General features: G+C 49.0%; 1 protein-coding gene across 2 annotated transcripts in view; it reads right to left on the bottom strand.

Moving 5' to 3' along the window:
- Positions 1–8858: 8858 nt before the first annotated feature.
- DAZL (deleted in azoospermia like) overlaps positions 8859–21988 on the bottom strand; it is an 890646-nt gene continuing 877516 nt past the window's right edge. For both annotated transcript variants that reach the window (XM_069646760.1, XM_069646761.1), the window contains exon 11: positions 8859–9865. In XM_069646760.1, the coding sequence (XP_069502861.1) occupies positions 9806–9865 (60 nt within the window). In that variant the 3' untranslated portion in view covers positions 8859–9805. The remainder of the gene's footprint in view (positions 9866–21988) is intronic.

The raw sequence follows: 21988 nt of genomic DNA, 5'->3' as shown, positions 1-21988 counted from the left end.
TACTTGCTCAAGTAGCCAGAAAATGCTGAATAAATCATTAGAAAGCTCATAGAGTTAAGGAATATTCTCACCACAAAACCTATGTTGAAGAATCTGAAGAGGTCTGCTCTGGGTGGAGCTGAAGCCTGTCCACCTCGTTGGCTAAGGCACAAACGTAACAAAATGAGGTGAAGAGGCTGTAAGTTAAAGTCTCTCTGTAGCATATGTATGCAATATATTTATATGTTATTTTCGTATATACTGCGGTTTCCCAGTCTAGTGACTGGGAATATTTTAAGCATGTGAGTCTATGAAAGATGCAATGCTAGACAACTGATGGTACTAACATTAAGAGTAACCAAGGCAAACCAATGTATTAGATACGATTACTGAATGCAGAAAGCCATACATTTCTTTTTTGTCTGAATCGGCAATGACCGATCAGAGGGTTACGACTCTGTTCTGCTACAGCCCGGGGGCACTGCTTTGCGGATCTTACTTAGCAGCGCTAGTGGTTGTGAGCTATATCTTGGAGGTGTAAGAGGGGCTTCCATTTACAGCAAGGGATAAACAGTGTACGGATTGTCATTTATCTAGACAGGGCATTGATAAACGTTGAAAGGCACTCTTCTGTTGTGCATGAACCTTATCACAGGGTCTGAGCTACAACTCCCAACACATCTTGGTACTGCCCTGCATAAATATTCAACTCACAAACTTCCCAGCACATCTACCTGTGTTCAACATTGTGGCAAACCAGAAGGAGTCGGACCAAGATGTGACATGTTCAAGGGTGTTTATTAATAAGAAAGCTGCAGATCTAGCCCTACCACTGAAGAAAATTCCCTACCTATCAAACTAAACTAACGGTGACTGTAAAGTAACGAAAAAAATAGCTTAGTCGAACTATACGCCACTACCACTTCGAAAAAAAATGTAACCAAAATATAGACCCGAGCAATGCCCTCTATCTATCCTAGGGTTTTGCTCACTACTATGATCTCCTTCCAAAGGTTTTAAAAGTTCGTCAACTTCTCACAATGTAGTGTTCCAGCCTTTCTGCAGGTTCTGAATGGCAAGTCTTCAGTCATTATATACTTCTGCCAGCTTCCTTCTTTGCATGGAAAAAGGGTCTCCTTAACGCAATGCCACCATTTATGACCTGGTGTTGAGGAAGTTTCTGTTTTGGGTTGGAGCACGGGAACCCACCAGGTTTTTTTCTATTCCCAGCCTTGCTCGGTATGTTTTGTGTTTCTCAGACTCCCCAAAACCCTTTGGTCTTCTAATACGCTTGCTTTAGCTGGGCCTCCGTTTGTCATCTGCCCATATCTAGCATTTGGTTTTTCCTAGCTCCCGACTTTCCGTGATCATAGTAGGTATATATGTTCCATGTACAACACATTGGTGAAAGCGCTACGTAAATAAATTAACAGTTACTCACCGTAGTGCCTGCCATACTCTTAGTCCATAGTCCCCTTTCCTCCATAGTGTATGGGCATCCATAATGAGGGACAGGTGACAGAACCCTTTTCCCAAGAAAAAAATCATCTTCCCCTTTAAATTTAGAGGCGCGCAGGGATGCGGCCCTGGGAGCATGCGCTTGCCTGACTCTGCCCCCAGGCGCCACTCCTCAGTCCCGATTGACGCGTCGACAATGATAGGCACTGCCTAATGAAACCAGTATTATTAGGGGGGGGTGGGACGTATGGAGGAAAGGGGACTATGGACTAAGAGTACATTAGTCACTACATTGAGTAACTATGAATTACTCTCACGTCTCGTCCCATGTCCTAAATACTGTATGGGCGATTACAACAATGTAGCCCCAGGGTAGAGAGGAGCCCCTCCTTGAGAACACAGGTTTCTTAGAACTGCCTGCCCGAATGCTGTGTCTGACCTAGGGGCGGCGTCCAAACAGTAGTGTTTACAGAAAACAGAAGGGCTGACCAGGAAGCCGTTGGAACGCAGTGGCCGTGATCTTGGCTATGACTGCATGGGCATGTCAAGTTAGCTGGCACAGGTTTGTTCTGCCCCTCATAGGCCTCCTTAATGGCCGCAATCATCCCCTTGCTATGAAGCCTTTGGATAACCTGGCCTTGACACACCGAAAGTGACAAACAAGCCGTCCGCTGTTTCCTCTTTGAGATGGAAGGGGGAGGTCACTTTGGGTAGGAGGCAGGGTGCGTCCGCAGGACGACCTTGCCCCTGTGAAAAGTGGTGTATGGTTCTGATGGCCCCAGAGCCTGGAGTTGACTCTAGAGAGCTAAGGAGCTGTCTTTATGGAGACCAGCCTGACGTCTGCGGGGGCCCTAGGCTTAAAAGGTTTGTGCGCTGAGGCGCCCAACACAACATTAAGGTCCCACACCGGATGTGGCTTCTTTATAGGCGTGTTAAGCCTGTGGAGGCCCGCCAGATGCAGAATTTACTCTTATAATGGCTCCTAGTAGTTTTGCTTCTAGCGCCCTGGATGATCTTTAGGTTAGCCTGAGATAGGCTTACGTGTTTCAGCAGGACCTGCTCAGAAGCCACGCTGCGAGGGCTAGCTTGTGAGGAGCAGGGTGGCATACCATGTTCCCCGCTGGGCCAGGAAAGGAGCTGGGCCTAGAAGTAGGTGAATGGGTGGTCTGTCCGAAAGGCTGAGGAGCTCAGAGAACCACGGTCTGGCCGGCCACCAGGGAGCTATCAAAATGATGATGATCACCCTATCGACTAGGGTTGTGTGCGGGAAGGAATATGCTGTCATGTTGTTCCATTAGATCTGGAATATGTCGTCCAGGGAGCCGGAGCCTTGGGCCTGCCAGGAGGCGCACTGTTGGCATTTCCTGTTGTCCTGGAAGGCAAAAAGATCCACCTGGGGTGCCCCCATCTGAGGAAGATCTCATTTCGGAGACCAGGTCGTTCAATTACCACTCGTAATTGTAGGCCACCCCAGTCTGCTCAGCCTGTCCACTTCCAGGTTGGATTCCCCCGGGAGGTGGACAAACCCTGAGGTAGATGTTCTCCAGAGCCCATTCCCATATGCCGACTGCTAAGTTGCACAGCAGAGGGAATCTGGTGCCCCCTGCTTGTTGACATAGTACATGGTGGTGGAGTTGTCGGTCTGGAAAAGAGTGAGAAAGGCCTTGAGAGCCAACCACATGGCCCTCAAGTCCGTAGTAACTGTGACCTGAGGGGCCGGCTGCAGGAAGCGCTTGTCCTGCCTCAGGTTGAAGTCCACGGACCCCCAGTGGAGGTCTGAGAGGGGAAAGGGCGGAGTTTTTACTGGCTCCTCTTGGGAGCCCTTCTCCTGATTCCATGAGGCTGCGAAGTGCAGCTGCAATCTTCACCTCCTGAGTCTCGTGGGGCACGGCCAAAAGGATGGCTGCCATAAACCCCAGTAGGTGTTGGTACCAAGGGCCGAGGTCATAGGCCTCGAGAGAAGTGAGCTGTAGCTCTCTTGATGGCCGCAATCTTGTCCTCCGAGGGAAGACTCTCACAGAGCTTGTGTCCCAGATGAGGCCCAAGAAGGTAAGGATCTGTGTGGGCTGCAGCTGAGACTTCTTGAGATCGATAGTGAACCCCAGGTCATGGAGTGTGTTCCCTCAGTGCGGAGGCAGTATGCTGAACCGCTTCCGGAGAGGTGGGACGAAGAGCCAGTCCAGGTATGGGTAGACGTGGTGCCCCTGGGCTCAACCTGGTAAATACCCTGGGAGCTGAGTTGAGGCTGAAGGTTAGCACCTTGTATTGGAAATGGGTAAAAACAAATCGGGGCGTGTAGGTAAGCGTCCTTCAGATCCAGGGAGCACATCCAGCCTCCCATGTCCAGTGTTTCCGCTGGTGGACTCCATAATGTCCTGCACTACCAGCCTGGATTCTCCTAGTCCAGCCTTGAAGCGCGCTTGGCTCTGTGTCGGAAGTTCTGGGGAAGTCCAGCCTTTCCCACCAGAGCCCTTGGTTAGAGGCTGCCAACATGACATCTGCGTTGGCCTTCCGCAAGGTGGCGGAGTACAGCTGCTTCCCGTATGCCTCCAATATATTCTCCTTGCCTAGCAGCGTCGAGGACGAGGTGGTCGAGGACGACTGAGGCTTGGCATAGAGTGATAGCGCAGCTATCACAGAAGAGTGCGGTTGACGATAAACTGAAGCAAGAGCTGACTCTTGATAGCTTGACTCTTGGTAGCTGACTCGGTACTTGTGCTGGTATGAGAACCTGAGCGGTTCTCCACGTGCGGGCGAGTCCTTGGAAGGAGTCTCGCTCGCGGGGTGCGCTGGAAAAGCGTGGCCCTACCTTGGGCCTGGATGGATGATCGACGAAGTCCTTCCGGTCCTCTGGAGGCGATCTCTGGAAGAGCGCCCTCCACCTGGCTAGTCTGTCTTCAGAGACCTTGAGGAAAGCGTGTTGCACGCGGTATGAGCTCACCTGCCATGGTCAGGGCCAAAGCAACGTAGACAGAGGGCGCGGGGATCTGAAGTTGGAAAAAGCCCGTCGCAGGAGGACACCTGCTGAACCCTGTATAAAACGACATGAGCCGGGGAGGAGCATGACGCCTGAGGACCGATTACCTGAATGATAAAAACACAGAAGAGAAGTATCTGCACGTGGAATTACATGGCTGAAGCCAAACCCAGGAGCGCTGGTGAATTCAGCCAGTTCCCGTAGACGCGGAAAAGGGGACTGAGGAGTGGCGCCGGGGCATGGGGGTGGAGCACATGCTCGAAGGGCCGCTAAATTTAAAGGGGAAGAAGATTTTTTCTGGAGAAAAAGGTTCTGCGGGTTAGTAAAATCTGGACCTGAGGCATTGTGGCAGGGTCCTATCTGCAAACGTAACGAGTGAGCGTCCACCAGTTATTTAGAAGCACAATGGATCGCAGCACACATGGCGCTGAGAGCCAAGACCTCTAGACGTCAGCAGGACCCCAATACTGCACTTGAATGGAGCTTTAATAGCATTTAAGATGACAGTCCTTGAAGACCCATGCTAATACTGGCTTTGCACTTCTACCTCAAACCAAGGCTATGAAACTATAGTAATGCGCATGCTAGGCACATGCGCACGTCTATGCACCAAATGCCTTGCAGTATGATATATGGCATTTATAACGCGCCTATACACAAGTGTTTCAAGGCGCGACGAGGCAAGGGAGGGAGAAAAGAGGGAAGCAAAGACAACAACCTTACTAGGCCAGGTGACATGGATATCGCGCAAGTGCTGGGGAGAGAGGAAAGGGAAAAGTCTGGGGGGTAAGAGGGAAGTGCTACATAGGATCAACAGTAAAAAATAAATAAAAACAATAGGTAAAAAGTGTGGCCAGCTTGTGGGAAGTGCAGGGGTAAATGCAGACATCAAGTGTCAAGAGCTGGCAGGGGACTGTTAAGGATACAGAAACAGCCCCCAACTGCAGGGTTTTCCCAGGAGGCCGTGCAGGTATGCAGTTGGCGGGGGAGGGGTCCTGGGCCCAAGATCAGAGGGTAGCCAGGTGACCAGTGCAGTTTCAGTCAGGAGTTTCAGTCTTGGATAAATACGATCCCTGGGCTTGAGGCCAAGGACAAGTCTCAGAGTACTGTTCTGGATGAGTTGCAGAAGGCGGAGCGTAGAAGCAGGCAGATTTAGAAAGAGGCTGTTGCAGCAGTCCAGCGTTGAGAGAACCAGAGCTCTGGAGACAGTGAGCTTCTGGGGGAAGGAGAGGATAGGAAGAATACCTCTGAGGAGGTGCAGCTGGTAGTGTGACTTCTTAGAGACATCAGCGATGTGAGGAGAGAAGGAGAGAGTGGAGTCGAAGATGACCACAAAGTTTTTAGCCTCACAGGTGGAAGAAGGAAGAGGGCCAAGAGAGGCAAGCTAGAGTGCAACAGGAAAGGAGGGAGCAGGTGTGCCAATGAGGAGAATCTCAGTCTTACTGGCATTAAGGCAGATATCATTGGCAGCACACCACTACTGGATAGCGGACAGTCAGAGAGGAGAGAAGGTGGCAGAAGGGGGCCTGAAAATGAAAGCTGGGGCAGAGAGTGGCAATGCGGTGAGCAAAAAGTGCCGGGTATTGGTTGAACAGTAAGAGAGAGAGGTTAGACCCCTGGGGAACACCACAGGTAGAGATAGGGATAGAGGAGAGGAAGGATCCAAGTTGGACCTGGGAGGGTCGATCAGAGGAAAGAGGTCAGTCAAGCCAGGGCCTGATCAGTGAAACCCATGATATCACAGAGATGGTTGAGGAGGATGGCATGGCTGACTGTGTCAAAGGCAAAAGGGAGATCAATTAAGATGGGGACACAGGAGGTATTGGAATCAAGGTTGGAGAGCAGGTCTTCAGGAGAACACTTTCTGTTATTCTGGCAGCTCTGAAGCCAGACTGATGGTCATGGAGACAAGCAACCGATTCAGTGTGAAGATTAAGCTGGGAGATGGCTAGCTTTTCCAGGAGTTTGCTCAGGAAAAGAGTGATGGTGGTAGTTAGCCAGGAAGGAGGGACCAGCTGAGGGTTTCTTAAGAAGAGGGCGCACAAGGAAGTGCTTCAGTGGGGAAGGGAAGACTCCAGTGGCAAAGGAATGGTTGCAGACATCAGCCAAATCAGGAGCCAGGGTGTCAATGTGGTCCTTGGTGGTTTTAGAGGATCAGGGGAGGACTTGTTTTGATGAGACTTTCATAGATGAGACTTGTCTAGAAACCTTGTGTCAGACTCATTGTCTGAAAATGTCTCCCCGACTCCTCACTTGTGTAGGCGGGGCTTGTGGTAGGATTCAGTCTTCTTCGGTAGTCTTTCTTTTCGTGTAGAGTTCGCCACTGTGAGTTCTTATGGGACAAGTAGTCCAGCGGCGAATCTCCCAGATAAGCCAACAAGGGGAAAAAGCCAATCAGGCATAAAAACACCTAGTGTTGAAGAAGAGGCCCGGAATTGATGTACTCCAAAAAATAAATCCAGTAGGTAAGTGGAACAGAGGAATCAGTAGCAAGATCCTGTATAACTTCAGTAGACAAGTAGAACGGAAGAGTCTGTAGCGAGGTCCAATGTGACTCCTGTGGGCATGTAGAATGGAGGAACCTGTAGCGATACCCAGGCGCAAGTCTCAGGAGGTAAGTGGGGCAGCAGGTAGTAATCTCCTGAACCAAAGGAAAGTGACCAAGCAAGCCGACAAAAGGGATGGTCGGAAAAGGGAGCAAAGAAAATGAAGAAGAGCACTGGCATGAACCAAGACGGGCAGGTCAGAAAGGAATAGAGCGGACAAAGGGAGAGCACAATAACAAAGGGACCTAGGGAGAACAAAGGGCGAGGAAACGAGAAGGAGAAAACAGCCCGTTCTGAGAGCAGGAGCGGAACGAAAGTAAGGCAGAAAAACAAACTGAGAAGGGAAATCCAGAGGGATACGAAAGCGAACACAAAGAAGGAAAAAGAAGTACAGGAAAGCGGGGGTCACCTGAGCCAAGGGGAAAACTGGCAGCATAGAACCCAAAGGAAAGAGGAAAGCTCGGGGGTTGAAACGCGCCGAACGCTGGTTCGTACTGAATCGGTGCAGGGCTAGCGGTGGCTATGTTGAAAACAACTAGACCACTAACTACGTATAAAAAGAACGTAGTGTGTCAATAATAGCGCCCAAGGCGCCATCTATTCCATACTCGCCAGGGGCGGCGAAGCATGACACCTTGTCTGGGGAGAACAGGGGAAAGGCAGAGAAGGAGGAAGGTGATGTGGCCACAGAAGGGCCAGAGGAAGAGCGGGGAGTAGAGGGAGGAGGAGAGTAAGAGAGGCAAGACAGGATGTCCTGAGTTTACCAGATGAAATCAGAAGCCAGAACCGTGCAAGGGTCTGGGAGGGGACAGGAGAGGTAGAAACTGCAGCAGGATTGGCCAGCTCCTTGCAGATTTTAAAGAGTTTGGCCAAGTTTTTGGATGCCGCAGAGACGCAGGCTTGGATAAGGGCTCTCTTCTTGGTGCGGACAGAGTCGCTATTACCTTTGGAGCAGGCGGCAGGCCAGTTTGTCAGAGGATGTATAGGAAGCACACCATTACCTCTCAGCCACCCTGCACTTGCGTTTAAGGGGGACGAGGTCTGAGTCGTACCAAGAGTTGCACTTGACGGATTCGGGCTTCAAGCATCAAGATTATCGGATATAGCAAAGTGGAGCACAGAAAGGGCTGGGTCAAGTGTGACTCAGCCGAATGGGGGCGCGAGGGGTGAGAAAATGGCGCCGAAAGCCTCAACTGACAAATGTTTCATGGGTCAGATAACCGAGAAGGTAGAGGACAGTGCTAGAGTTGGCTTGGCAGTACAAAGCACAACAAGGCCTGCCTGGTTCCGTAATTACCTCAGTCTAGTTTGTGCCTTTTCCCTATGTCGCGCCTGCACACGATCATGCCAGATGTATGAACAGGCTGCACCAGGGCCTGCGTACGTGAGTGCATCCCTCTGACAATCAGAAGAGGCTTTGATGTACTGGCACACTCCTAGCCGGTATTTAATGCGAAGATCTTGCACAGCATAGTTTGTGCAAACAAATCACCTTTAGGCTGACAGGATGATCGCATAATCAAAGTTTGAAGCCAACAGTGGTTCTGTGGACTTGTAATTTGATATAGTATAAGAAGGCTGAGTGGAAGGTATGTCACTGTTACCAGACGAGTGGCCTAAAGGAGACCTAATGTACAATAGCATGTGCAATATAGAGAAGTCGTGAGGGATCCCAATGTTACCGATACTGATTGCGAGATGGTGCAGATATGTGAAGTCCATGCAAACATGGGTATGGAAGTTCCGGTTGCAGACTATGCAATGTCAATTGGGATGTAATTAGAGATAGTGCCAAATGTATATGAGACATCTGTTGTGGCTGTGTTTAGTTCCTTTCTGCAGCCATTGTGGTATTCATATTAAATTTGTAAACATTAATGTAATGAGGTAGTCAGAAACAAATTGTAAAAATCTTTATTTCTCTCTTATTAACGCACAAAACTAAAATCTACATAATTTCTATAAAACCAGTTCTTTATAAAGATTTGTCTGTGATTTAACAAATAAAATAAAGGAAGTATACAGTACTTGAATGCTAGGTACATACACAGCCATTATACAAATATAGACAGTAAAAAATGTGGCCCACCTATACAAGCTCCATACATTCAGTACATCAGGGTCTTCTAATCACAGTACATCAGTGTCAAAGGCCTTGCAATTATAATGCTAAGTTGATAAAAGTGATGTTCTGATTCTCGACTTTAGAAAATCACAACAGCTAATAAGCACAACTTCTCCTGATCATATTATTTGCTGAGTGCCATCAATTCAGCACTGATCTATGAAAAACTTCAATTGTTCCATGTGACTTGATATGTTTAGGTCTACTGACCAAAGTACAGTTTCAAAACTGTTTTGCACTCGCAAATCTGTAACACACCACAAGGTTACTGTGAAGTAAAAAACAGACACTGTGGTTTACTGGGAGACAGGCACATACAATCAACCATATGAAAATATAATTTAAAAGCTGCAATGTGAAGACTATATTTAGGAAATTTTGATTGTAATTAACCAAACTGAACAAGAGCAAACAACAACCTACAGTGATCTAACATATAAGTGCTTTAACTGCTTAGCTAACACATTACTTCAACAGTCACTCAGAACATGAGTGATATAAACATTGCTAAAAGGCTACTCGCCACAAACTTCCACAAGTAGTGAACATTCAACTGGAAAAGTAATAAAACCAAGCCCTTGCGCTTGTCAAATCTTAACATCTCAATAAAATGTACATAATGGAAATTTGAAGAAAGTCTCATAATTATCCTATCCCAGTATATTATAGGTGATAATCTACTTCTTGGAAGGCTTTGGTTGCTTAGGTTTACCACAGACTTCAGTTTGGCACAGTTTTGAACACAGCTTTACTTCTACGAAACTGGTGCACCCTCTTGTCCTTTAAAGAAAAATGAAACACACAAATATATATAGAGATATTTATACATATGATGTGTGCGGATTGGCAATCTTAATAAATACATTTTTGTTATTCATTAATGTGTCTGATTTGAAAACAAATCTTTCACAATTAAAAAATATAAAAATAAGACAAGAAAAACATTACAATTCTTAAAATTGTTATGATAAACAATTCAATTACATCAGCAAGAATACGATTAAAATCTCCTAACTTGTATAATAAAATTCAATTCGAAGTCATTTGGAAATCTCATCTTAGAATTGCCAATGATACAGATAACTGCACACAACTCACAAAATTAACCAAAGAACTTCCATATTAATTGTACTGTAAGAAAAGATCAAAGTGCTTTTGCCTCAAGATTGTTAAACTTTTACAATTAATCAACAAGTGCTTTAAATTCTCCACTACATTCATACATTTACAAAATCTACAAAAACGTTGGTCCCTTAAACGTGCTCCTAAAACTTCATTAGTTGGCTACAACGTTAAATGGAACCTTAAAAAGGAGTTTCTATTTAGTTGTCCGATTAAAAGCTTTTACTATATTATAAAAATGATAAAATAACTTGTATTGTTTTATATCTGTACAAGATTTTATCCAGTCATTATACAATAGTTTTCTTTTCACCTGAAGGGGATTTTTCACTAGTGTCCATCATTCTATTTGCATGCTCTAGAATCAACAATGATCTATTCAATAAATCCATTAAAAAATAGGTATTTTTCTGCAGCAAAGCTTTGTATAGTTGGTAATACACTTCAGCCACTAGGCAAGTGATTAATAGGAACACAATTCACCTTATCATAACCTTCATAGACATCACACCTAACTCAAATATCACATCTTTAATCAAGACCCCATTAAAAAGGAACACATGTTTGCTCCAAGAAATTCCTTCCAGACAGCCCCATAGGTCGAAAACCAGTGTGAAGGGAGTAGTTTCTTACCTGTAACTCCATTTCTCCAGTGTTGGTATCTTTCATGGATTCACATGCTGTGAATATTCCCCGTCGTCAGGCTGGGAACCCCGGTCATTTTTAACTTAGCGCTTTCCTATGGAAAACTTCTTCAGTGTCCTATCAAGGTCCTTTTTGGGCGCATTAGCCACCACTAATAGGACGTAGGGTATAAATAGTCCCGCCCCAGTGGCTTCGCTTCAGATTTTAACCTCCAAAGTGGAGGCAACCCAATTCAGGTTTGCATGCAGGGACAGACGGAGGGCGCATGTGAATCCATGAAAGATACCAACAATGGAGAAATGGAGTTACAGGTAAGAAACTACTCCCTTCGCCAGCATTAGATATTTCATGGATTCACATGCTGTGAATAGATTACATAGCAGTAGCCATCATTCATGGCGGAGTGGAAATGCAAACCAATATAGAAACAAAATAACAAACATGAGACAAGAAACCCATACAGTGATCAAGTTCAAAACAAATACCCCGAAGCTGCGGGGCTTACCTTTTTGAAACAGGCGTTGCAGGACTGCCCATCCCACCTGCAAATCCTCACCATGCTGCCTCTCCAGACAGTAATGTAGAGTAAAGGTATGCGGCATCGCCCAGGAGGTATGTCCACCAGCGGAACCCCGACCATAATGCTTCCGACAAAGCTGTAGCCCTCGTCGATTGTGCCCTCAGTATCTTCTGCAAAGGCTTCCCCGCTTTTGCGTGGCAGAATGAGATAGCAGACGACACCCAACGGGACAGTCCTTGTTTGGAGATTGCCCGTCCTCGGACGGAAGGTCCATAAGCTACAAACAACTGCTTAGACAGTCTGAAGTCCTGCGTATGAGTCAAATAAAACTTTAACGCCCTCTTCACATCCAGCGAATGCAAAGACCGCTTTGCAGGCGTGGAGGCTGAGGCAAAGAACAAAGGTAACACAATAGAAGAGAGTTTGTGAAAAGTCATTGGCACTTTGGGGATAAAGTGCGGATTGGTAGCCAGCACCACCTTATCCTTGAAGAACCTCACGTATGGAGGGTCCACTACCAAAGCTTGCAACTCTGATATCCTTCTGTCCGTAGTAATGGCCACCAGAAAAGCCACTTTCCAAGACACAAATTGCTAAGGAGTCGATGACATTGGCTCAAACGGAGGTCTCATCAGACCCGACAGAACCACATTAAGGCTCCACACCGGAGGGAACTTCTTGACTGGTGGAAAGCTCCGAAACAGCCCCTTTAAAAGCTTTAGGAGTGCAAACTCAGAGAAGTCAGGAGCCAAGCCATCAGGCTAAGAGGTCCCAGATCGTGGTGCCAGACTGCGCCTTTGCTCTGAGACAACAGGTCTGGCGTCACCGCCAAGCGAATCGGTGCCGCCACGGAAAAAGAGATCCGAGAACCACGGTTGTCTGGTCGAGAACAGAGTCACCAGAATCACACGACATTGGTATCTCCGAATCCGCTGGATTGTCAGTTGAATGAGCGGAAACGGAGGAAACGCATAAGCAAACCGGTCCGTCCACAGGAACGCATCCCCTAGAGACTTGGGATGAGGCCATCTGCTGGCAATCTCCTTGCACTGCTTGTTCTCCTTAGTTGCGAAGAGGTCCAACGAAGGACGGCCCTAACTTCGGAAGAGCATGGACACCTGCTGCTTCTTCAGCTGCCACTAGTGTAGTTGGCTCACCTCCCTGCTGAGAGCATCTGCTTACACATTCAACACTCCTGGTAGATGAAAGGCCACAATGCCGATGTCGTGCAACAGAGCCCAATGCCAGAGGTCCTGTGCTTCTTTCGACAGTACTCTGGAATGCGCGCCCCCCTGTTTCCTGAGGTAAAACAGTATGGTGGTATTGTCCGTCAACACCCTCACCACCGACCTGCGTATGCGTGGCAGAAACGATTTTAGGGTCCAATGCACCGCCTTTAGTTCGAGCACATTGATGTGAAAATGTAATTCCACCCGAGACCGCAGGCCTTGGAACCGCAAGTCTCTGAGATGTGCCCCCATCCTGTCTGAGAGGCATCCGTCACTATTGTGAAGTGGAATTCCGGTTCAAGCAACGGCATGCCCGGAACCAAGTTGTCTGAGCACTGCCACCATCAAAGTGCTTCCACCAGCTCGCCATCGATCGCCACCTTGTCGGACCACAATCCACGACTCTGAGTCGATCGGTCGGAGAGGAATTCCTGTACGGGCCTCATGAAGCGACGACAGTTTCTCACCAGAGGGATGCAGGACGCCATGCCCCCAGCAGTGACATGTAGGTGCGGACCGACACCCACCCTTGTACCGATCTTCCACTCTGCTGCTTTCTGCTTGAGCTTCCAAACCCTCTCGCCTGGCCTCACAAGCCCCAGCTGAGTCTGAAACTCTGCCACCAGAAAACCCAAGTCCTTGGAAGGCGGCAGAAAGGACTTCTCGAAGTTTGCGACGAAGCCTAGCCGTTGCAACGGCTGCATGGTAGCGTTGAGACTTTCCTGTGCCTCCCCTGGAGACGAACCGCGTACCAGCCAGTCATCTAGGCATGGGTAAACATGATGACCTTCCTGTCTGAGCCATGCCACCACTGGCGCCAAACATTTTGTAAAAGTCATGGGGGACGACTTTAATCCGAACAGAAGCACTCGAATCTGGTAGTGATCTTCTCCTACGACAAACCGCAGGAATTTGCGGTGCCGTCGACGCATAGGGATATGGAAATATGCGTCCTGCAGATCCAACGAGGCCAGATACTCGCCTGGTCGTACAGACCGAACGACCTCCTAAAGCGTGAGCATCTTGAACTTCAGGCGTTGCTGAGTCTTGTTCAACGCCCGAACATCCAGTATGGGCCAAATTTTGCCATTGGGCGTCTTCACTACAAAGTACCGGGAATAAACCCCCTGGCCTTTCTCAGCTACAGAAACCAATTCTATAGCTCCTTTCAGCAGAAAAAGTACCACCTCTTGTTGAAGAATGTGAAGGTGGGGATGTATGGCATATATTGGAGGAATGTGGGTAGGGGAACACTTGAACTCTAGGGATTGGCCCATGCGCACCGTGTCCAATACCCAACGGTCTGTCGTTATCTTGCACCACTCATCCACGTGTAGTGTCATCCTGCCCCCCAGCAGACTTTCCCCATGATAGTCATTGCTGTGGCTTAGCCTGCCTCCCTTCGGACAAAGAGGCCTGCCACACTTTTCCTGGACGCCTGAAAATCTCAACTTTTTTGCATCGACTGCGCCGACTTTATATACCCCTGAGAGGAGTAACCTGATCGTCCGTAGCCCCGGTCTCTGGGGGGAAGCAAAGCGGGCATTTCCCGAAGCCCCACGGAAGGGACGAAGCGAGCACCCACTCTGCAAGGCTCCCAACGACTTGGCAGTCTCAGAGTCCTCTTTCATACCCTTAAGGGCCTCATCGATTTTCTAGACAAACAACTGCCCCCCCTCGCATGGCACGTCCAGAACTTTATAGTGCACCTCTAGCCGAAAGTCTGTACACTGAAGCCAAGTCTGGCGATGCAGAACTACGCCGTTGTTGATCTGTTTAAAACCAGATTCTGCCAAGTCCACAGCAATGTTAATACTATGATTGGACGCCTCATCCCCTTCGTGGACCAACATCATAGCAGCTTTACAATGTTCCTCTGGTAGATGTTCAAGCAGAGGAGCCAACCGATGCCACATCTCACGATCGTAGCGAGCCATGATCACTAGAGAATTGGCCGCCTTCACCGTCGTAGCACCCACAGTCAAAACCGTCTTACTGAAGGCATCTTGTCTCCTGGCATCGTTATCGGGAGGGGTGGTATATTTGTGCTGACTCCTTTCTTTTCAGCTAGCTGCCGCTGGAACCACCGACTCAGGAGTTGGCTGTGAAACCAAGCACTTCGGTGCCGAGTTCGGGGCCTCTCTTTGATAGCTGGTTCCGAGAAGGGGTGTTGCATCGTGCGTAGACCCTCCTGCCACACGTGGTACAGGATAGGCACAGAGAACACCGCTTTTCTTCTCTTGCCCATGTGGTCAAACAGGAAGTACTCCTTCCGCCTCCCCTTCAGGAGCTAACCCAAACTCTGCACATGCTTTAGCCATCATTGCATGAAACACCCTCACATCATCCTCCATCCTCATTTTGGGGGTGTGCAGGAGTGTGGACGGCTGCGCCGGACTACGAGGTGGTTCCACTTCAACGACCGGATCCCACGCCAGGTCTCTCAATGGTGAGCCAGCAGACACGGTCTCCCTAGGCACACTATCAGATTCAGAATCCGGCAGCTCACCCTCCTCAGGATGGGAACGTGGGCGATCTTCAACACCTATAGGGGTGACAGCAATTTAGCCGAAGCCGTCGAATGTGGAGGAACACCTGAAGCGTCGATGGTATGCCCTACCGGAGCTACGTTCGGAGGAGGTAATCTGGAATCCAGTTGGCCCAATAGAGATTCTAACATGGACAGCACCTGGAGCGATAGCATCACCTGTGGGTTCACCAAAGGGTAACTGGTCGGACCAGCCCCCATACTCATCGATGTCGCCGGACCAACACACTGCAGGCATAGGGCCGACTAATCCGCCACTGGATCCCCATCGTCCTCCACTTCCGATGCAGTCTCTTGCTGTAGAATAGTGTCTGGTAGACAAGTCAAAAGCAGAAGCCTGCCACAGCTCCCTTGTCGGTAGCAAATTGCTCGACAACGACAGTATCGTGTCTCTTTCTCCTTCCGTAGCCATCACCGTCTACGACAGAATCAGAGTTGACAACAGGATTGTCGACGACAACTATTTCAGGCGATCCCATCTGCTTGGCCCCACTGGACCGATGTTTTGACAACTCTCTACTGGAGGAGGACTTGTGATGGTCCCCTGAAGAGGAGCGTCTCGAAGAAGAGTCTTTCTTGACCTTCACCCGAGACTCCTTCTCAGGCCTACTTCCAGACCCTTGTGACTGGTCCAACCGACCATGCTTGGACGAAGACTTCCCTTTTGACAGATGTTTACTTGAAAAGGGGCACCACTCTCACTGACCACTGGGACAGGCCGGGATTTTTTAGTCGGAGGCTCAGCCGATGCTGATCGGCGATGTTCCGCCGCTTGGGTGGCCTCTCCGATGCCAAGCTACGCACCGACCCCACCTCCGAGGCAGGGTAGGTACCTTCGTTCAGCCAAAACACCAACCGCCGATTGCGGTCATTAAGCGTCTTTTGTGAGAACCCCTTACAGATCTCACAAGATACGGCCGAATGATGGAGGTAGAGGCAATAAAGGCAGTCCATATGTCTGTCCCCCTCACACACTTTCCGCAGCCCGCAAGTCGCAAAGGTCCGGAACGATTTTCCTGAAGACATCATCACCAATCGCACCAATACGTGCAGAAATTACAACGAGCCCGAGGTAATCCCAACACTTTGGAGCCGGCTGAAATCTGAAGGGAAGCCCCGGGGCTATTTATACCCTACGTCCTATTGGTGGTGGCTAATGCGCCCAAAAAGGACGTTGATAGGACACTGAAGTGTCGGAAGTTTTCTATAGGAAAACACTAAGTAAAAAATGACCGAGGTTCCCAGCCTGACGACAGGGAATATTCACAGCATGTGAATCCATGAAAGATCCAATGCTGGAGCATAATGTTTCACTACTGTAAATTAATTAAATAACAACCTTTCATTCGTAAAAGCATGCCCGCTAATAAGGAACATTTTCAGAATTTTTTATTCAGCTTTCATGCCAGGGCAGCCAAACACTTTGTTCGTTTTTTTATTTTAAAATCTCGTTCAAAGTATTAAAATTTGGGGAACCCGCGAGAAAACCATAATACAAAAGACATGCATTACTTACCATAAAAGCATTTCTGATGATTGTATCTGCTTAGATTCACATGCTGTGCATATGGTCTGACATCCAGTGGTAACCGCAGAGTATTGCATCTTGTCTTTCGGGCGACCGAAAGGGGACGTCGGCATAGGCGTGTCTGAAACACTATCCCTATTGTGACGTGTGTAGTACCCAAAAACCCTCACGCGCCGAGGTCCCTCCGATTGTATTTTTTCTGCAATGAGGGAGCCCAAGGCTATACATGAAGAGAGAAAGTAGTAAGCAGTCTTTGATCCTTCCACCCCGAGCGGGGAGGCAGGGAGGGCGCATGTGAATCTAAGCAGATACAATAATCAGAAATGCTTTTACGGTAAGTAATGCAGGTCTTCTGATGCTTGTTAATCAGCTTAGAATCACATGCTGTGCATAGACTAGCGAGCAGTACCGGAGTTGGAGGTGGGTTGTGAGAAGGAACAGTAGAAAAAAGATGTCTTAGTACTGCTGCTTGTCCCACCTGAGAATCAGACCTAGAATGAGTGTCTAGGCAATAGTGTTTTGTAAAGGTGTGTACAGAACTCCAGGTTGCCGCTTTGCAAATGGACTCAAAGGGAACATTTGCAATGAATGCTATGGATGCCCCAATGCCTCGAGTAGAATGTGCTCTAGGCTTGAAGGGCAGTTCTCTCTTTGCAAGAGTGTAACATAGTGTGATGCATTTGACAATCCACCTTGATATTGCTGATTTAGAGACAGGGTCCCCTTCTCTACCAGCTGCCACTGAAACAAAGAATTGTTTAGTTTAGTTTTAGTCAGTGGTTTGGTTCTATCCATGTAGAACATGACTGCCCTGCACACATCTAGTGTGTGAAGGCTTCCTTCGGCCATGTTAGTAGGTCTATGAAAGAACGTGGTTAGTTCGATTACCTGGTTCACATGGAACTTCGAAATAAATTTTGGTGCAAATCTGGGATGAGTGCGCAGAACTACCTTATCTTTGTGGACTGTAACAAAGGGGTCCAAGACCGAGAGGGCCTGTAGTTCGCTAACTCTTCTGATAGAAGTGATAGCTACTAGAAAGGCTGTCTTGTAAGTCAGGTCTTTCAGACTAGCTTTATGCATAGGCTCAAAAGGGGGTCCCATGAGCCTAGTTAAAACCAGATTTAGATCCCACCCAGGGGCTGGGTGAGTGATGGGGGATACATTCTTTTAACCCCTTCCATAAAGGCTTTAATCACAGGTACTTTCCACCACAACACCTTCTGCTATGACGTGGTGTAGGCTGACAACGTCGCTAGTTGAACCTTTAAGGAATTGAAGACTAACCCAGAGTCCAACAGATGGGTTAGATATAACACAATGTGTGCAGGGGAGCAATCGGTGGGATTGACGCCCTTGGAACTGCACCAGATGACAAAACGTTTCCATTTGCTGGCATAGCAATAACATGTGTTAGGCTTTCTTGCCTCCCTCAGTATGTCCATGCATCTTTGAGGGAGTTGCAGATGCCCAAACTCTATGATCTCAGGAGCCAGGCTGCTAAGTTCAGAGTTTGGGGGCATGGGTGCAGAGTCTCCCCCCTGTCCTGAGACAACATGTTTTACGGGCAGGGCAGCTTGACTGGTGGGGAGAGGGACATTTCCATCAGGTGCGCGAACCAGGGTTGGCGAGCCCACATGGGAGCCACCAGAATCATGGTGACTGGTTCCTGGTGCATCTTGTGTACTATCTTGTTCACAAGTGGAGTCGGGGGGGGGGGGGGGGGGGGGGGGTCGGTGGGTGTTAAGCGTAAACAAATTTCCCCGACCAAGTTATCCAGAGACCGTTCCCCTTGGATCGGTTCTGGGGGTACCTGGAGGCGTAATCTGGGCATTGGGCGTTCTCCTGAGTAGCGAACAGGTCGATCTCTAGAAACCCTCATTCTGCGAAGACATTGGCTACAATGTCTTCGTGCAGACGCCATTCGTATTCTTCTGGCAGAGGAAAATCTCTGCTGAGTACGTCTGCCAGAAGATCGAGTTCCCCTGGAACATGTTGGGATATCAGAAACATCTTGTGTTTGAGAGCCCATATCCAGATGTTTTGGGACAGCTTGGATAGCCCCGGAGAGTGAGTGCCCCCCTGTTTGTTCAGGTAATACATTGCTGTTGTGCTGTCGGTTAGGACCAGCACTGTCTTCCCTTGCAGTTGCTCCTGAAAGGCTTTCAATGCTTTGAACACTGCCAGTAGCTCCAGTAGGTTTATATGGTTGGACGCTACCTGAGGGGACCACACTCCGTGCGCTGTCTGTTGAAGCAGGTGAGCCCACCACCCTGTGAGAGATGCGTCTGTCGTGAGTGGCTTCCACTGCAGGGGTGGTGAAGGTTTTCCCTTTCAAGAGGTTCTCCCTCGACCACCACTGCAGAGAGAGAACGAGGGCTGGCGAGACAACAGATCTTCCCATTGTCCGCTGGCCTGACACCACTGGCTGTTGTGCCACTCTTGCATGGGACGCATGTGCAGCCGTGCATGGGGGACCAAGTATATGCATGACGCCATCATTCCTAGTAAACGCATAGCTTTGCGTACCGTCACCTCCCGACTGGCTACATACTGAGGATCTTGAGAGAGTATGTTCTGAACCCTCTCGCTGGAAGGGAAGACTAGACCGTCTTCCGTACGAATTAGAGCCCCCAGGAACTGTTTTACTTGGCTGGGGACTAAGCTGGATTTCTTTTTGTTGATAGAAAATCCCAGGCTGAACAGTAGATCATCTGTCTTTTGGGTGTTCGAAAAATAAACGTCGAACGAGTCCCCCTTGATGAGCCAATCGTCGATGTAATGGTAAACTGGAACTGAAAGTCTGCGCAGGTGTGCTGCTGCCATTGCCAGGACCTTGGTAAACACCCTTGGCGCCGAGGCTATGCCAAAGGTGAGTTCCTTGTACTGGTAGTGTTTGTCCTGAATCACGAACCTTAGGAATTTTCTGTGCGCTGGCAGCATTGAAATATGAAAGTATGCATATTTCATATCCAATGATGTCATGAAGTCCCCTGGTTTTAGCAATGGGATCACCTCTTGCAGTGTTACCATGCAAAACTTCTGGGGCTTTATGAACTTGTTCGCTGGGCGCAGGTCTAGAACAGGACGCATGGTGAGATCCTTTTTGGGTACAAGGAAGTATATTGAATAGATACCCCCATTAACCTGAAGAATCGGGACGGCTTCTATGGCGTCCTTTCCCAGCAGCGCCTCCACCTCTTGGACCAGGATCTGCAGATGTTCCAGTGAAAGGCGTCGATGTTTCGGCGGTCTGAACTGTGGGGGTCAGGCGAATTCCACGCAGTAACCATGGGCGACCGTCTTTAATACCCACTGGTCTGAAGTTATCCCCTCCCATGCCTTGAGGAACGGTGTTAATGCCCCCGCGACCGGGGAGACAAGGGAGGGGACCTGAACTTGGTGGTCATTTCTGACCCGAGGTTGACGCACCTCTGGAATTGGAGCCTCTGCCTCTATTCTTTCCGTGCTTCTGACCCCTCTTGGGGTAGTAAGTGGGGCTTGCAGCTGGTTGACTTAGTTGAAGTTGCCTGTGCCGAAATTATTTTGAGCGGCGCGGGCTTGTCCTCGAAAGGACAGCAGAGAATTGCTGCCCCTCTGTGAAGAGGGTTTTTGGGAAATCTGGTGCAGCGACTTAATAGTCTTGTGCTCCTTCTTGGCTGTCTCCAACGCATCGTCTACCGCCTTCCCAAGAGGTTGGCCTCTTCTATGGGTTTGTTGATGATGGATGCCTGGGTCTCAGGCCTGAAGCCAACGTGCGCAGCCCCGCGGTTCTCTTTAGGAGAGTAACCTGTGCGGGAGACCTGCCTGCCGTCTCTGCGGAGTCCAGGGTATTATTTACAACATTTTGATTGGCAAGCTTGCCCTCCGAGACAATGGCGAGAAGCTTGGCTCTGGTTGGTTCCGGAACCTCCTGAAGGCCTTCCTGGAGTGAATTGGGCGTCAACGTAGCTTGCCAGTAACATCGTGTTATTGGCAATCCGACCGGGATATAAGCCTCCGCCAACGTGACCTGTTTGCCTAAGGCATACAACCTTTTGGACTCCTTGTCCGGGGGTGACTCTCCCGTGGCAAGGGGAACCCCTGCTCTCTTGCGAGGGTTGGTCACCACCAGCGAGTCTGGGATTGCGTGCCCTTTGATATAAAGCGGGTCAGTGGGGGAGGGCTTCTCGGGTAGAGGCCTACTCGTAGTTTTCGGGCCTGCAGGGGCCTTGGAAACCTTGAAACTCGTCGAGGTTTCTTGTTCAGAAACTTCAGCGTGTGTAGTTTGGGGAGTAGCGCCCTTGTTTTGTTTGTTAAGCCCAGTCGTCATGCGCTGCTGCGGATGCGGGGAAGGCTTCGGATCAGATTGATCCGATGGCGCTTTCGCCTTCTTCGACGAAGTCGTCGAGGAGGGTGCTTGGGTTGTGTGCTTTGTGCGGTGCAATTGTACGCCCCTGTCACCGGGTGTGGTCCCTGTAGCAAGACCGGAGTCGAGCCTGGAAGGGTCAGGGAAGGGCGTGGCGGCTCTAGAATAGTCCGCCTCAAGGTCTAGAACGTCCGCAATGGACGTTTGGTCATCCGATGTACCCCAGTCACTCTCGGCTGGTGTCGCGGCAGGGGAGGGAGGCTCCACACGTGACATTCCGTACGCAGCCCACCGCTTCAACCGGCGCTCCTTAAAGGTTTTAGGTTTAAGAGTGTATACGCCGAACACCGCTTTAGTGCTCTAGGGGGAGACAAACGTTACACGACGTGTGCTAATCTTTTCCACGGATATCTGACCCTTCACACAGGGCAGAATCTAAATGGAGTCCTTTCCATAGCAGAAGGGAAGGGTGACCAGACCAAAAGGAAAGAAGTGGAAAAGAGGAACGACATGATAGCAAATTGGCAAACCCCGAGCCCACTCTCCCTACTGTGTAGGCCGGCCAGAAGGCCCGACCACGTGGAGGTCCGAACGCCGGATCTTAGGTGTCGGAACCCACAGCCGTAGATGATTCCCCCGTAGTCTTCGTCGAAGATGCTCTTGATAGGCGAAGTGACTTAACGGGAATTAAACCGACAATTCGGTAAAAGATAAACAATGTCTCATGAAGAGCTCCGCTATAGGGCAACCAGTTATCTGGGCGGAAAAAAACAATATGAGAGACCACGGCGCATGAGGGATTCTGGGTACTACACACGTCACGATAGGGATAGTGTTTCAGACACGCCTATGCCGACGCCCCCTTTCGGTCCCCCGAAAGACAAGATGCAATACTCTTCGGTTACCACTGGATGTCGGACCATATGCACATCATGTGATTCTAAGCAGATCACCAAGCATCAG

This window comes from Ambystoma mexicanum, chromosome 2q (genome assembly GCF_040938575.1).
Source record: "Ambystoma mexicanum isolate Mex_15411 chromosome 2q, UKY_AmexF1_1, whole genome shotgun sequence".
In the NCBI taxonomy this organism is placed as follows: domain Eukaryota; kingdom Metazoa; phylum Chordata; class Amphibia; order Caudata; family Ambystomatidae; genus Ambystoma; species Ambystoma mexicanum.
The sequence above is the reverse complement of the archived record's forward strand: the minus strand, read 5'-3'. Positions and strand labels throughout refer to the sequence as shown.